This window comes from Talpa occidentalis, unplaced genomic scaffold (genome assembly GCF_014898055.3).
Source record: "Talpa occidentalis isolate TD23 unplaced genomic scaffold, MPIMG_talOcc4v2.1 talOcc4.3, whole genome shotgun sequence".
Lineage (NCBI taxonomy): Eukaryota > Metazoa > Chordata > Mammalia > Eulipotyphla > Talpidae > Talpa > Talpa occidentalis.
Window position 1 is genome coordinate 42,290,116 of NW_023603184.1, and position 17,371 is coordinate 42,307,486.

At 42.1% G+C, this 17,371-nt stretch overlaps 1 protein-coding gene across 1 annotated transcript in view; it reads right to left on the reverse strand.

Annotated features, from left to right (window-relative positions):
* Positions 1 to 17,371, reverse strand: part of INTS4 (integrator complex subunit 4) — a 116,950-nt gene that overhangs the window by 47,067 nt on the left and 52,512 nt on the right. Inside the window, exons 10-11 of the mRNA XM_037523032.2 lie at positions 15,349 to 15,523; positions 8,907 to 9,112 (exon numbers count right to left, since the gene is read on the reverse strand). Of these exons, the coding sequence (XP_037378929.1) occupies positions 8,907 to 9,112; positions 15,349 to 15,523 (381 nt within the window). The remainder of the gene's footprint in view (positions 1 to 8,906; positions 9,113 to 15,348; positions 15,524 to 17,371) is intronic.

Genomic DNA, 17,371 nt, shown 5'->3' on the forward strand with positions numbered 1-17,371 from the left:
ACAGATAATTTATATTCTGTAAAATTCATCCTTTTAGTGTATTATCTTTTGAGTTTAACAAATGCATATCGTTATGTAACCACCATCACAATCAAAAGATATAAAACACTTCTATCACCCAAACACTTCCCGAGTGTCCCTTTATAGTCTGCTCCTCACTCCCAGCCTCTGGCAATATAGTTTCTCTTTTCTAAAATGTCATATAAATGGACTCAGAAAATGCTGCTTCTTCAGTCACTATTTTCACTTAGCAGAATGCATCTGAGATTCATCCACGTTGTTAGGAGATTCAGTTCATTCTTTTTATTACCGAATAAACTTGTGTTTCATTGTATAGATGTACCAGTTTATTTACCCATTTGCCAAATGAAGGACTTTCTGTTGTTTCCAGTTTGGGGCTATTATACAGTCACAATAAACACTGCATACAGGTTTCTGTGTAAACATAAGTTTTCACTTCTCTTTAGTAAATACTTCACAGTGGGATTACACATTTTATTTTAAAGATTTATTTATTTATGTATACAAGAGCTGGGGTACAGGCCAGAGATGCAGGGGGTGAGAGGATTCACCAGAGACAGAGTGGGGAACAGAATAGGCAGACTAACGAAATACACTGCTGAGGGGAGCAGTGGGCGAGACAGGAGAGGTCTGCTGTGCCATGTGGGCTGACTCCTCCCCCCCACTCCATGCTACAGAGGCTGTGGACAGCCTCATAGGTTACAGTCTTAACCCCTTCTGCCACCAGGGAGGCCCCGGGATTATGCATTTTTAACTGCAGTTCTATGGCATTAAGTATATCCCCACTGCACTGTTGTACTATCTTTATAATTTCTTACAAGTATCCTTTTGAAGAGCTTTATAACTTATCTAGTTATTTCTTTAATTAAGTTTTTGGTGTCAAATCTAAGCAACCTTTGTCCAATCCAAGGTCACAACTATCTTGTCCTAAAAGTTTAACTTTACAGAAAAACTAAACATTTTATAGGACACACTGATATCCACACAGCAAATTCTAAGAATCAGAGGATTTGTTTTTTTATCCTCTAGGCACCCTCTCTCATCCTGCAGTTTTCTTTTTTTTTAATTTTTTAAAAATTTATTTATTTACTTATACAAGCACTGGGTACAGTCAGAAGCGCGGGAGGGTGAGAGAATTCACCAGAGCCAGAGTGGGGAACCGAACAGGCAGACTGACAAAATACACTGCTGAGGGGAGCAGCGGGAGGCAGGAGAGGTCTGCGTGGTATGTGGGACCCTCGCGGCAACCGGGTATCGAACCGGCGCTGCAGAGGATGCGGGCAGCTTCGCAGCCCAGTGCTCAACCGCTGCACCACCAGGGGAGGCCCACATCCTGCAGTTTTCTCATTTATTCACTCTCTACAATAAGTAGTGCCAACTTCTCAATAAACACATCTTACTTAACATGCCATTCCCCTGTTCAGGAACCTTGTTTGGCTTCCTACCACCTCAAGGATAAAGCTTAGGCACCACAGTCATTTTGTTAGGGGGAAAAGGATGTCCTAAAGCTAAGGGCTGCCCTATAACAATTTCAGCCTTTTCGGCCTTTACCTGTGGTCATATAATCCCTCTGGCTTTAATGCCAACCCTTACTTTACTTTTGATACCATCGTGTATTACTGCAATTACTCTAATTTATATTGCCTTCCCTATACAATTGTGAGCAACTCAAAAGGCAAAAACTCCCACTGTGACATCCTCAAAACCTCAGGCTCTTGGACAATCCTATAGAACCTGGCTCAGCAAAATTAACGTTTCTTGAATGACTTCATCCATTTAATAATTTGATATTCTGAAACACTGCTATACGAATGCTTATTAGCCAAGCACCACATTAAGCACTTTACATGAATTTTCTCATTTAATTCTCCTAAGAAACTCATGAACATATGGAACTCTCCCTCTCTATAGTGAGAAAAATCTTAAATAATGTACTCAAAGTCACAAAGCTGGTAAGGCACCCTGCAAAAAATCCTTTAATAGCTTCCAGGTGCTCTTTTTTTTAAAAGATTTATTTATTTATGCATACAAGAGCTAGGAGGTAAACCAGGGGTGGGGGGGCAGAGGGGAGGTGAGAGGGTTAGCCACCTGGCCTGGGATTGAGCTCCAGCTGCAGTAGCTGTCTATAGCTTCATAGTGCTGAGACTTAACTCCTTGCACCACCAGGGAAGCCCCCTCAGTGCTCTTCCTTAAAAACTTTTAGGGCTCTGTGTGAGCTGCGCCCCCTTCTCACACCCTCCTCCCCCAGCTGTGCCCCCTCTCACCCCCACCATCCCCTACCACCAGCAGCTCTTGTTACAGCCGGGCCTGCTTTTGCTACCTTTGTGCAATGTTTCCCCCACCATGGATGTAGAGGCAGGACAGGAAACAGTGTAGGTTTTCTAGGATCCCATGCAGACCGGGTAAAGGAGGAGTCAGAGTCCTCAGTAGTTCTGCAGGTTTTTCATTGGGGTTCACCAGGCATATGGCAGGCAGGGGTGCTGGCTAGGGGGCAAGTCTTCACTCTATCTGGGATCTCTAGTGTTCGTTCTGCTGCTTCTCGGCTTCTCTTTCGGCTTCTGCTTCGGCTTCTACTGCTGCTCCTGGCGTCCCCGTGACGCCGCCCTTAAAAGCACAGTCTTAGCTCAGCTGAATCCCATCTACCTATGCCCACACCCTATTCCAGGTGCCCGCCATCAGGCATGCATTCAGGACAAGGATCCATCATCTATCCTGATGGCGGAAGGGCAGAAAAGCCTGATATTTTCTTTACCCTACAGTCCACCCCCTCAGGGTTTTCTGCCATACAGTCTATACATATATATACAATTTTCTAAGCAAACAAACAATGCAGCCATGGCCCACAAAAGCAAATACATCAAATATAACAAAATACAATATAACAAAATACAACAGAACACAAATAAGTCCAAGCAGGGCACCAACCTAGAGCAAAAGACAATTATTGGTACCAGCAGATGAGCCACCAAGTCTGCTGCCGAAGGCACTGCTCATACGAGGGAGGGGAATCACTCACGACATCTACTCACGACATCTATTGCAACACGCCAGGAGCCGTCAGGCTTCCTGGCCTTCTCTGGCTGTAGTCTCGGCTACAAGCCACACACAGCATCCACCCCCAGGATGCACTAGCTCTGGGATTGGCGATTCTATTCTGTTGGGGGTAATCGCCAACCCTCAGGGTTTCTGTCTGCAGTCGCTCCAACACTTGGCCTTCATAGCCACCAATGCGACTCGCAGACCCCTGCACTCAGGCCAACCCACTGCACAAGCACATGGGTCGGGGATCCAAACTCTGCATTCGGCTTGGGCTCCACCCCAAGCCACGTTCCCCACCCGTCCCCCAAGGACAGGTTCCTCAGCTCTTCACCCTCACTCAAGAATGAGCAGAGCATCACCCACAGGTGATTTTACGAGACTCACAGGGCTTGAGCATACCCAGGCTGCTTAACAGCCGCTTAGGGCTTCTCAACTTAGCATCAGTACCAGCTTTTGTCTTCTTAGTTGGGTTTTCTCCTCCACCTGGCTGCTGGGCATGCACAGGCTGCTTTTGGCCATCAAGGCCCACTGGCCACCCCCAGATTCTCAAAAAAAAACCATAACCTGCCAAGGTCCTCCGCCTTCTGGCGGGATTGTCAGTCCAAGTTCATCAGTCCAGCAGTCGAAGTCCGTTGGCCTCTCCCTGCATCAGCACTGGCGAGCTCTGAATCGTGGTCCTCTCCTCCCCGATGATTCTGCTGCCTCAGGGGTCATTGGCTGGTCCTTTCGGGTGTCCTTGGCTGCTTCTCTCGGGCGTCTCCTTCACGCCAGGTCTCATTCTGTAGCTCGTGGACGTTGTCCACCTTCTGTGCTGCCATGGCGCCTCCAGCGTCATCACAGGCAGTCTGTTCTCCTTAGTCCCTCCAAGTCTTCGGAGGGCTCCAATACCCGTCTACATGGATCCTGCCGACTTACGCCAATTGTAGAGGCAGGACAGGACACAGTGCAGGTTTTCTAGGATCCCATGCAGACCGGGTAAAGGAGGAGTCAGAGTCCTCAGTAGTTCTGCAGGTTTTTTATTAGGGTTCACCAGGCATATGGCAGGCAGGGGCTGGGAGGCCTGCCATGTCTTCACTCTATCTGGGCTCTCTAGCGTTCGTTCTGCTGCTTCTCGGCTTCTCTTTCGGCTTCTGCTTCGGCTTCTACTGCTGCTCCTGGCGTCCCCGTGACGCTGCCCTTAAAAAGCACAGTCTTAGCTCAGCTGAATCCCATCTACCTATGCCCACACCCTATTCCAGGTGCCCGCCATCAGGCATGCATTCAGGACAAGGATCCATCATCTATCCTGATGGCGGAAGGGCAGAAAAGCCTGATATTTTCTTTACCCTACAATGGAGTTTCTACATTTGCTGCTCCTTTACCTGGAAATTTCTTACACTTCATACTCCTAACTCTTGCTACCAAGTTTGTGGCTAAATCCTTATTTAGAGCTCAGCTTCAGGAGCCCTTCTTGATTATTGCATCCTCTTTCCCCTAAAGATCAAGTATCCTTATGATAACTACCAGCAGAACGGAACGGCTTCCTTTCAGTCATGAGCTCCTTACCTCAGTCTATTATATACCTTCCTTCGCATCTGCTTTGTCTCTCCCTTATACTTAAATTTGAAGGTCTGTGAGAGTAGCGCCATGTTTTCTTCTTTTTTTTTTTTTTAATAAATCTTTTTTCTTTTCTTTTTTTTTTTTTAGATATATTTATTTAGTTATACAAGCACTGGGTACAGTCAGAAGCGCGGGAGGGCAAGAGAATTCACCAGAGCCAGAGCGGGGAGCAGAGCAGGCAGAAGGACCGAAGTACACTGCTGAGGGGAGCAGCGGGCGGCAGGAGAGGTCTGCGCGCCATGTGGGACCCTCCTCCGGTGGCCGGGGAGCAGCCGGGGATCGAACCGGCGCCGCAGAGGCCGCTCGCAGCTTCGCAACCCAGCGCTCAACCGCTGCACCATGAGGGAGGCCCTGTTTTCTTCTTTTAAAAAAAAAAAAAAAAAAATCATTTATTTTTTTCATAGAAAAACTGGGGAGTAGACCAAAGGTGGGGTGTGTGTGACAGGATTCACCAGAGACAGAGTGGGGAGCAGAAGAGACAGATCTACTGAAATACACTGCATGGGGAGCAGCGGGCAAAACAGGAGAGGTCTGCTCTGCCATGTGGGCGAGCTCCCTAGCCAGGGATGGCGCTCAGGCGGAACTGGTGATAGTGCTGAGACTTAACCCTAAGGCCACCAGGGAGGCCCTAGTTTTGTTTTTCTTAAGTAGGCTTTTTATTGACATACACATACAGAAAGTGTACAAAGACTATTTAGCTTGATAAATTTTCACAAATGGAACAAACTTACATAATTGATATTCAAAGCAGAACATCAGACTATTTACCGGTATCCCAGAAATCTACCTAAGCTAAGGTTCATGCTTTTTGCTCACTGTTAGCCCCTTTAGCACCATGCCTAGCACATAATAGTCAATAAATATTAAAGTTTAAAAAAATGGAAAAAGGAATGGAGGGATAACAGATTGATTCAGATCTGTCTGACTCTACATGCTGCAAACTGAACCATACACAAAATACTTCCCATCTGGGGCCTCCCCTGGTGGCCTAGTGGTTGAGCGCTGGATTGCGCAGCTGCCCACAGCCTCGGGCGAGGGTCCCACATGGCGAGCAGACCTCTCTTGCCGCGCCTGCTGCGTACTTCCTCAGTCTGCCTTTTCTGCTCTCCGCTGTGGCTCTGGTGAATTCTCTCACCCTCCTGCGCTTCTGACTGTACCCAGTGCTTGTATAAATAAATAAATAAATAAAAATACTTCCCATCTGAACAAACTCCACCACTTGTAGGAGGCGATTATATTGATGTATTGGAAAAAGTTTACAAAATAATGAATAAATTGTTTTATTTGTGTTTCTTAAGAACTTCCCAGTTACACAGCTGACCTGTGCAGGTTTATTTTGGGAAATGATTACTAAGCAGTCACTATGCATAAGTTACTGCATTAAATAATTAGTTACTAAAGACAAATACACTAAGCTGCAACAAAGAATAAAATGTGAGAGTACAGTAAGGGATACATACATTTGGTATATGAATGAGACAAGTTGTTCAAAAAGGAGTAAATTGTTGTTCTTCTGTATAAAATCTTCTACTAGTTTCCCAAAATACCCAGAATAAAATCCAAACAACAATGGCCTACAATCACTCTAGTGATGATACCCAGCTGCTGACCTCCTCTCACACCACCTTTCTCCCTTCTATCTTCTATACCCGCTTCTTATTCCCTGTCTGTAAACACAACAAAGGTCACCTGTGCCTTAGGGCCTTTCCACAGCTGCTGCCTCTACCAGAAGGTCTTTCCCCCAACCTTCACTCAGCTGACTTCTGTCATTCAAGACTCAATTCAAACACTGTCTATTCAGAAAGACATAATTGACAGTGACACTCCCAATTTCTTCCATCACTGTCCATTTCCTACATAGGATTTATCACTATCTGAAATCATTTTGTTTCCCTCTCTTTACACTCTAGTTTCCACGAGAGCAAGGAACCTGTTTTTCTTTCTTTTTTCTTTTTAACCAAGGTAACACTGGATTATAACACTGTGTATGATACAGGGGTTTAGGTCACCACATCACACTACCAAAGTCCCCAAAATGCCCCATCATATAGCACTGGCCTTCCTCCTTTGTTCCTGCCCCTTCCTTCTCCATCTAGTAGCCGCAATTATGCAGTCATATTTCTAGGCTTTGTTTTGGTTTAGTTTTGTCAGTTCTTTTGTTTACCTGTCTGTGATCACTTATTTATTTATAGATAGAACTTGTTGAATTCAGATCAACATAACATCAACAACAAAGGCAAATTAATGCACAAAGGGTTAGCTAGCTAAGTCTCAAAGCAGTGAAGTACAATGACATGGTAACTAAAAGAAGCAATGAGCAGCAGGATAGATGAACAGTTTTAGGTTTAGAGACAATGAGTTTATAGAAATCTAAACTTCCCGGACAAAACTACAAATCAAGGATTTTAGATCTAAGCAAAGTGTGCATGAGTTTTATTACAAAAGCACTTACAGATATGCACACCTGTGGCCCTGTAAATGATTCTGTATATCAAAACACAGCTTGGGACATAGCTCAGCTACCTAGAAAACATTTACTGAGCATGTACTTTAATGTCTGACATTGCAAAGCACTAGAAATTAAAAAATGAAAAAAGCCATGGTCCTGTCTCCGTGAGAAACTTAGAGACATATGGAATAAAGAGATAAATCATGAGAACTCACTCTGACAAATGCTAGAGCAGTGTACACACAGGGTGCTATTGGAATACAGGAAAGTGCTATTTAACCCACCTGGTGGGGGGCTAGTTAGGGAAGGTTTCTTAAATATGTTGTATAGTGTAGATTCTGGGAATAAGTAAAAGCATGCTAGGTAAAAGTGGCAGTTTTCCAGATGATGGAGGGAAATTACAATTGAAGGCAAAAATTAAGAAAAGCATGAAGATTAGGGGAGTAACTACAGTATAAAGTTCAAGGTGAGGAATGATGGAAAAGAAAGTTAAAAAGGAATGGCAGTGCTAAGTAACAGAGGCCATCCATGGGGAATAATATACAAAATGCAAACTTACCTTCTTAGTAAAAAATATATGAACAATTATAAATATTTATAATTCAGGGGAAAGCATCTTAAAAGAAGCGCTAAACAGCTCAGAGAATAATGGGGAATTTCATAATAAGGCACCCAATCTGTTTTCTATAGGATGTAGGAATCTGTTAACAAGTGTTAATGACCAGATAACAAATTACTATCCCTCTCACAATATGGGGGGCACCCCAGAGGCCAAATCTCACTTAGTAATTTTTTGAAAAGCTTCAGTACTCCCAAATAAAATCCAGACAATTTAGAAAACTAGTTCAAGAACCACACAGAGTTGTACAGCTTGGGACCTAAATTGTGTTCCTATTCTGGAACAGCCACTTATTGGCTGTATGACCTTTTTTCTTGCAAAGCTCCAGAGCTGAGGGAATTGACCCCTAAGAATTACTAGAAGAATTAAATCAAATCAAAGGCTGAAAAAAATTCATTACATAGCCCCGCCTCATGTATAGCCACTTCCTCTCCCTTCCTCTATGTCTACAATTCCAAGCTAATATTACAATTCCCTGAATATACCACAATCGCGCTCACCTCTGCTTCCTTAGAAATTGTCCTCTGTTCAGCACCCTTCCACTCTACCATCAATATCAATACCTTCCTTTAAAAAAAGTCTCTTTAAATGCAGAAATAAAGAATGCTATTTTAGTGTTGTACATGTAATAATATAATATCACATGAAGATATTGTGATACATTATGTATAATAGTGACTCAAAAGCAACCAATGTATGCGTGCACACACACACACACGCACACACACACTTTCAGTAAGAAAGCCTTAGATGGAGAAGATACAAACTAAAACAAAAAAAAGAGAAAAGCAAAATGAATGGAACAGAAAATAAAAAAAAAAAAAAAAAAAAAAAGTCTCTTTAAGTCCTGTTCCTCCTTCAAGTGTCTAGCGCCTCATTCCTTCTTTCTTGCCCATCTCCCCACCTTACTTCAGATAATTCAGGTTAGATCTCTCTGTGTTCCCAGGGCACCGTGTGCTTTCCTGATCACAGCAATACCAAGTTTTATTTGAATTTCCCATGCAACTGTCAACCTTTTCCATCCTGGGAGAGTTGGGCAGCGAGAACGCAGAACAGTGCAGAGTCATATTACTGTGTCTCCAGTTCTTACCACAAGGCCCGGCTTTTTTAAATTTCCATTTATTTAGTGGTGCTCAGGAGGTATTTAATAGAGAAATGTGTAACAAACTGTACACTCACCTCTAACACAGCCAGGACCGTGTCAAGTTGATCCTCTCGAAGGGTAATATTGTTAGAGATTTTTCTCATGGTATGTATGGACTGCAGGCGCACTTCCTCAATTTCATCATTAAACATGTCTACCAAAAAATCAAGGCACTTCTCAGCAAAAGAGGGTGAAGACTGGGCGAGCATACACAGAGCCTCCACAGCAGCAATGCGGACCTCTACAGAGAGGGGAGAGATAAAAATGCGCGTCAAGTTGAGAGCCGTGGGGAAAATCCCAGACGGACGTCTTCTCATTCAGGTTTGTCTTTTGCTCTCTACGACTGTCCCTCTACACACTCTCTCTAGGACACCTCAATGCCCACTGATTCAGCTGCTACCTCATGATGCCCTAAATACAAGGACTTGGATATCACAGGGAGTAAGGTTTAAGTCCTGATGCCACACACATGAAATCAAGCAACACAACTGGGTCCAATAACTGAATTTCTTGAAAACTAAGTTGTCTTGCTTATATCAATATTCCAAGCACAGTTGGAAGCTTTTAAATAAATGCAGCTTTGGGCCTCCCCGGTGGCACAGCGGTTGAGCGCTGGGTTGCGAAGCTGCCCGCAGCCTCTGTGTCTCTGGTTCGGTCCCCGGCTGCTCCCCGGCCACCGGAGGAGGGTCCCACATGGCGCGCAGACCTCTCCTGCCTCCCACTGCTCCCCTCAGCAGTGTACTTCGGTCCTTCTGCCTGCTCTGCTCCCCGCTCTGGCTCTGGTGAATTCTCTCACCCTCCCGCGCTTCTGACTGTACCCAGTGCTTGTATAAATAATAAATAAATAAATCTTTTTAAAAATAAATAAATAAATAAATAAATAAATGCAGCTTTTTGGGCCTCCCTGGTGGCACAGGGGGTTGAGACGCGACCTATGAGCCTGGTCGCAGCCACTGCAGTGTGGGTTCAATCTCCGGCTCGGGAGCTACCCACATGGCGCAGCAGACCTCTCCTGTTTCGCCTGCTGCTCCCCTCAGCAATATATTTCAGTCAATCTGCTTGTTCTGCTTCCTGCTCTGTCTCTGGTGAATCCTCTCACCCCTACACCTCTGGCCTGTACCCCAGCTCTTGTATGCATAAATAAATCTCTCTTTTTTTAAAGACTTATTTATACAAGAGCTGGGGTACAGGCCAGAGTTGCAGGAGGGTGAGAGGATTCACCAGAGACAGAGCGGGGAGCAGAACAGGCAGACGGACCGAAAGCACTGCTGAGGGGAGCAGTGGGCGAGACAGGAGAGGTCTGCTGCGCCATGAGGGATTCTCCCTGGCTGGCCGGGAATTGAATTGAAGCTGCAAAGGCTGTGGACAGCTTCACAGTGCTGTGCTCAACCCACTGCACCACCGGGGAGGCCCCATAAATAAATAAATCTTTTTTTTTAAATTAATTTATTTATTTATACAAGCACTGGGTAAAGTCAGAAGCATAGGAGTGTGAGAGAATTCACCAGAGCCAGAGTGGGGAACAGAATAGGCAGACTGACAAAACACACTGCTGAGGGGAGCAGGGGTTGCGGCAGGAGAGGCCTGCACACCATGTGGGACCCTTGCTAGCCAGCCGAGGATCAAACCAGCGCTGCAGAGGCTGCGGGCAGCTTCGCAGCCCAGCGTTCAACCGCTGCACCACCGGGGAGGCCCTAAATAAATAAATCTTAAAAAAAAATAAATAAATAAAAATAAATGCAGCTTTTAAGCAACTTTTACATAACAGTATTGTTTTTAATTTAAAACAGGTTCGATCAAATTATTCTCAATTTAGAGGCAAGATTCACCAAAGTAAATTTACTTGCCTCATTGTGAATGAGAGCAGAGACAAGTATCCAGGTTGGCCAATTCTAGACCAGGATTATGTAGTGGTTCAGGGTACATGCTCTGGAATGACAGAGATCTTGTAGTGAACTGAGGAGAGTAATCTCTCTACTAACTTGAATGATGATATTGAATAAGTGATTTAACGTCCTAACACCTCAATTTTCTTACCTATTAAATGGAGATAATCTTGATTCCCTTACAGAGCTGTTACAAGGAGGAAATGAAATAATGAGGGTAAAGCACATATGTCTGGCATATGTTAAAAGCTCAGTAAAGAGTGGCTATGGCATAGGTATGGGTCTTTTAAAAACCTTGAAAACAGCTGGGCCTTCTATCTCTCTGCATGCTTAGAAAATGGAATAGTATGGTCACTGATGCCAGGAGTTCATGCACTAGTGTTCATTCCCTTTGTTCATTCACTAACATTCATTCACTCATGTTTCCTGAAAAAACACTATGGACCAGGCTGAGTGCTAAGTGCTAGAATAGAAAGATGAGTACGTTATAGGCAGTGTTCAAAGACTTTCACATCTGCACATTTTGTTCCAGCGATTTCCACATGGTCTGAAACAAAATGTTCAGTTTCAAAAAAAAAAAAAAAGCACTCAAGTTTTGTTAAAACTCAAGAATATAATTTGTTTTTTTGTAAAAGGAAGGTTTTATAGACAATTTAATAGCAGAGCTACTACATTAAAGGAAGATTCAGACAAATGACTCAGATTTTCCTTGGCAGTTATAAATTACTCCTTTTCATCAGAAGGAAAAGGATTTTCTCTATTTCACAAAATGTAATTTAAGTATGAAATTGCTGTAATTACAAAGCAAGTTAGAGGTAGATCCAAACAAGTTAGCTAACTGGCTCTTCCTAGAGCTTTCTCCATCACACCACATTGACTCATGTGTAACTCTTACAAGTCTATCAAGGGACTCACAGAGAAACTCCTGGTCAGCATGAAATAATCAGTCTGACCTGAGCTAATGTAATCCCAAGAAAAAGCAAGAAACCTGATAATTTGCTTTTAATGTACAGCCTGGCTACATTAGGCAGGTACATTAACAATTTCTTCTGGACTTGTAATGTTGAAAATTTGTTAGTCTTCTTAAAGGTTCAGAGCAATGAAAGGGAATTGGATATGCTAGGAAATAAAAGAAGTAAGACTTATCCTCTGGTATCTTAATACATGTTATTAGATTCTGATTTTGCCATTTACTAGCACTGTGCTTAGTACTAAGAGCACAAAGCATCGATGGGAAAGGAAAAGCACAGGGAGCTTAAGAAAAGGCAGAAAAGAGCCTCCCTGGTGGTAGAAGGGGTGAAGTGTCAGCACTATGAAGCTGTCTGCAGCCTCTGCAGCACGAGTTTGATTCCCGGCCAGGGAGATACCCACATGGCGCAGCAGACCTCTCCTGTCTCATTTGCTGCTCCCCTCAGCAGTGTATTTCAGTCAATCTGCCTGTTCTGCTCCCCATTGTCTCTGGTGAATCCTCTCACCCCCCTCCCACCCCGCACCTCTGGCCTATACCCCAGTTCTTGAATGAATAATTAAATAAAATAAATCTATATTAAAAAAAAAGAAAAGGCAGAAGAGGCACACAGCCCACAAAACAGGATCAGAGGCAGCTTTCTGGAACAAACTTGAAGAAGCTGCTAGGACAAAACAAGAGCCAGGGCCTCCCCAGTGGCACAGCGGTTGAGCGCTGGGTTGCGAAGCTGCTCGCAGCCTCTGCAGCGCCAGTTCAATCCCCGGCTGCTCCCCGGCCACGGAGGAGGGTCCCACGTGGCGCAAGGACCTCTCCTGCCGCCCACTGCTCCCCTCAGCAGTGTACTTCGGTCCTTCTGCCTGCTCTGCTCCCCGCTCTGGCTCGGTGAATTCTCTCACCCTCCCACGCTTCTGACTGTACCCAGCGCTTGCATAAATAAATAAATAAATAACTAAAAAAAAAAAAAAAAAAAAAAACAAGAGCCAACTAGGAACAGCATGTACAAAGGTCCAGAAGAGATAGAGATCATGGAACAACTAGAGGACTAGAAGTATGTATGAACTAGAATCTACAGTCAATGAATAAGGCTCCAGTTTATTACCAGCCATGTATTCCTAAAACCCCCATTTACCCTGAATTTTACAAATATGATAAAATCAGAACGTTGCCCTCCCAGGTGTCAGTTATGATCTACTCACTTCCCAAAGGTAAGATCTTATAACTAAACCTAGTGAAAAACTGAAAACTGTACAACTAAATCACCACAGGAACATTAACAGTGATGAAATTTATAGAAATAAAACAAAGCAAAAATATTAGCAAACAAAATAGGTTCTAATCACTGTCTTAGGTAAGACAGGTTTTGTTAACTGGACTTGCTTATTATCTAACACTATACTTAAATTTGTATTTCAAGCTCAAAGAAAAAAAAAAGCAGAGGTAACTTTAGCTAATTCCTATCATTCAAAAAAGCTTAGAGCAAATTATATAGAGCAACCAAATTCTTGTATCTACTAATAGAAAATTACCTTTCAAAAGAAATTTTCTTGTCCTTCTAAGAATTTCTATTCTGAGGTAATTTTCTATAAGCATTTTGAAGACCTGAATTCTATTCCTGATTTGGACACAAATTACTATAGAATTTGGACAAACAACATTATCTCCCCACTGAATTGGAATCAATCATCTCAAAGTACTGACATTCTGTGACCTATGCATTATAGAAATCACAAGAGTTTTACAGGACATCTATTACTGGCTAAGACGAAGTAACATGAACCAGATTTATCTTCCTACTTGAAACAACTAACAAACGGCCTCAAAATGTATGAAACACCAGTATTCAACACACTGGATGTCAGACAGTAAAGAGTAGTGATCCATGAGAGACAGGAAATAATGAGGCAAGTTCCATGATCATACCAATTTACTGTCTCACAGTTTCCAGGTTGCAGGTCTCTGAGGTTAGAAGATACAGATGGGAGTCTAGAAAGACCAATGTCGCTAGAGGTCATAGGGCAAAACATTAGGAAGGGGAGAGCTGATGGTCTAGCGATAGAACTTGGGAGATCTAAGGAGAGTTCTTTAGTCTTTACCTGAGCTCTGATCTGTGAGGAAACTACTTGAGATCCAGGAAAGAACCACTCACAGGATTACAGGGAACACAATCCAAAGCTCATACATGTTCTACCATTGTTTGTTTGTTTGTTTGTTTGTTTTTTTCAAAAAAGTCTTTTTCAACAATGAAGAAAAATAAGTTCTAGACTAAATGCTGTTCAGGTTCTGCCTAAGAAATTTAAAACATATGACCTGAACTGCTTCCTAGAACAAAGCTCAAGACACTTATAGGAATACAAGAATGCTCAGTAACTGATAAAGTAAAAACTACAAAGCCTGACATCCAATAGAAAATTACCATAGAAGCAAGAAAATATAATCCATAATCAAGATAAAAATCAATCATTCAAAACCAACCCAGAAACTGCACATATACAAGATCTAGTAGACAAGGATATTAAGATAATATTATAAACACATGCTCTGTGATAAAGAGAAAATGAAAACTACAATATGTGAGATGAAAAACATGGATGGGATTAATAATTACTACAAATAGCAGAGGAAAAGCTTAGTGAATTTGAAGACAAATCAATAGAATTGCCCAAAATGAAACAAGGAGAAAAAAACACTAGAGAGAATAAAAAGAATAGAGCACCAGTACTGCAGGACAACCTTAGTAGTCTAATTACACATGTAACCACAGTAACCAAAGGAACATGGGAACAGAAAAATATTTGAAGAAATAATGGAAAAAGGTTTTCCAAATTTGATAAAAACTATAAATCCATAATTTCAAGATCATTAAGAAACATGAAGACAATGACACCAAGACACATCATATCACTTAAAATCATTGATAAAGAAAAAAGCAGCTAGAGGGGAAAAAAAGATACAAATATACAGAAGAAAAAAACATAGCAATGTCAGAAGACTTGTCAACGAAACAATGCAAACCAGAGAAATGTGGAACAAAATCTTTAAGAGAATAAAATAACCTCACTGTGCTATAATTCTATTCCTTGTGAAAATAACAGTTTTTACTAGTTATACAACAGCTTTGAAGTCAGATATACCCAGGTTTCAGTCTTGCTTCTGTCTCTTACTAATTGGGTGACTAATAACAAGTTATTACCATTATCAATTAAATAAACTTTTAGTACCAATGATTATTTAGCATTTTAAACATAATCTCAATTATGTATTATACACATAATTTTTATAATCTCATTTTATACATAATTATGTAAAAAATACATAATTTTTACACATAATCTCATTTTGTACATAATCACAATTAAAAATATTTACTATTAACCTCACTCGCTTTATAAAAATAGTAGAATTTGAGCCCGTATTGACTAAACCCAAAATTCATGCTTTTAATCAATATCTCATAATAGTTGAGCCTCAGCCTCTTCTGTTCATACAATTAAAACAATAGCAGGTGGTCACAGAGAGTTTGTAAGGACTAAATGAAATAATGAGTATATACCACATCGTGCAATGCCTGCCACAAAGCAGTCATTCATTAAATGGGTCCTGCTACTATCATGCAGTCATACTTACCGTACATTTCATCTTCTAATCCATGAACAAAAGCTCCACAAGCTCCTGACTCGATCAAGTTCACAGCACCCGTGTCTACTTCCTCCTTGGGAGCATCATCTCCCCATTTCCGCCCGCTGGAAAACTCCCCTGAGCTGTACAGTTCCTTCGCACGCTCATGTGCAGTGCGCTTCCTCTGTAGAGGACAATTACCACATGCAAGAGGTTCATTAGGATCAGGAAGGTGCACCCGAGAACATGTAAAGGTAAGAACTAAGACTGCTCTCCAAGAGTTAAGCTTTTTAAAAAATGCTTAGTAGGTCAGAGACATACAAATTAAACTTAAAGTAAGACTCATAGGACTATGAGAGTAACCTTTTTAAAGAGGATGAAGAGAGCAAAGGACTGTGGATCAGACATGTTCTGTTTGCCATGGTAGCACAGGAAAAGAAGACCAAAGGGGTAAATAACGGCAGTGCCCCTCCAAGCACCATCCTGGGTGATAATACTTCTGGTTCTAGAAAAGAATTTTTTCCAGTCCCAGTAGAACCTTCTATTTGGCAACACTTTGCATACCAAGTAACAGATTACCTAAGTTCATTGCTGGTTGGCTAAAGTAAATATAGGGTCTACTTGACAGTTTAGGGTCTCGTCAAAAAATGAAAGAACCAGCACTCTGCTCTCTATACATCAGCCTCTTATATCTTTTTTTGATGTGACACTACATCCTCTTGGCTGATCATCTCAAAGACACTGATGGAATATAATATAGCAACTCAGACTATGAGGATGTGAGTCAGATCCCGTAATAAAGTTTGTACCTTGTATGTCTTAGAAACACTTGCATTACCCAGTCCTCATCATTCATCATGAACATACATACTTCCACCCAACCTCATATATAATATATAATCATCAACCTCAAATGATGGCAATGCCTGTCAGAAAAACCATGTTGCAATGTTTCAAGAAGGATATCAACTTCTCAACCATTCCTAAGAATTTATCTTATAGAATAATTCCAAAGAAAAGATCTAATATGCATGAAGATGATATGCTTTAGATTAACGTAGTGAAAAAAATGTGAGAATCTAAATGTATAATAAAAGGCTAAAGAATATGGCATATCTACTTAGTAGAATAGTATACCATCATTAAAAATGCTAAGTATGAAGCTGCAATATGAGAAAAAAAAGCACAGCTAGTGGCAAATGTAAAAAGCAAACTATAAAATTATCTATATGCAATGATTCAACATTTAAAACACTCATAATAAGAAGGGCTGGGAAGAAAGAAACCAAAATGAAAAAGACTGTTATGTGAGTAATGCAGAGATGGATGAATTCTTTACCTTTTCTATCTATTTATCCAAGATTCTGAACTTTTCTTTTTTGCATTTTCTTTTTTTATTTTTTAAAAGATTTATTTATATATGCATATAAGAACTGGGGTACAGGCCAGAGGTATGGGGGGGTGAGAGGATTCACCAGAGACAGAATGGGGAACAGAACAGGTAGACTGACTGAAATACACTGCTGAGGGGATCAGCGGGTGCCATGTGGGTAGCTCCTGGCCAGGGATCGAACTCCTGCTGCAGTGGCTCTGGACAGCTTCATAGGTTGCGTCTTAACCCCTTGTGCCACCAGGGAGGCCCTTTTTTTTTGCATTTTAAAAGGACAGGTTTAGGGTCTCCCTGGTGGCGCAGGCAGTTGAGTGCCAAAATTGTGAAGCTGTCCTCAGCCTCTGCAGTGTGGGTTTGATCCGGCCAGCCGGCCGGCGAGAATCCCACATGGCTTGGCAGACCTCTCCTGTCTCGCCTGCTGCTCCCCTCAGCAGTGTATTTTGTCAGTCTGCCTGTTCTGTTCCCTGCTCTGTCTCTAGTGGATCCTCTCACCCTCCCACGCATCTGGCCTGTACCCCGGTTCTTGTATAAATAAATAAATCTTTAAAAAAAAAAAGATTTAAAAGGACAGGTTTATTAGGAAAAGGAGAAAGGAAAAGAGAGACACCTGCATAGACACTGGCAGGCAAAGAGCTGCCGCTG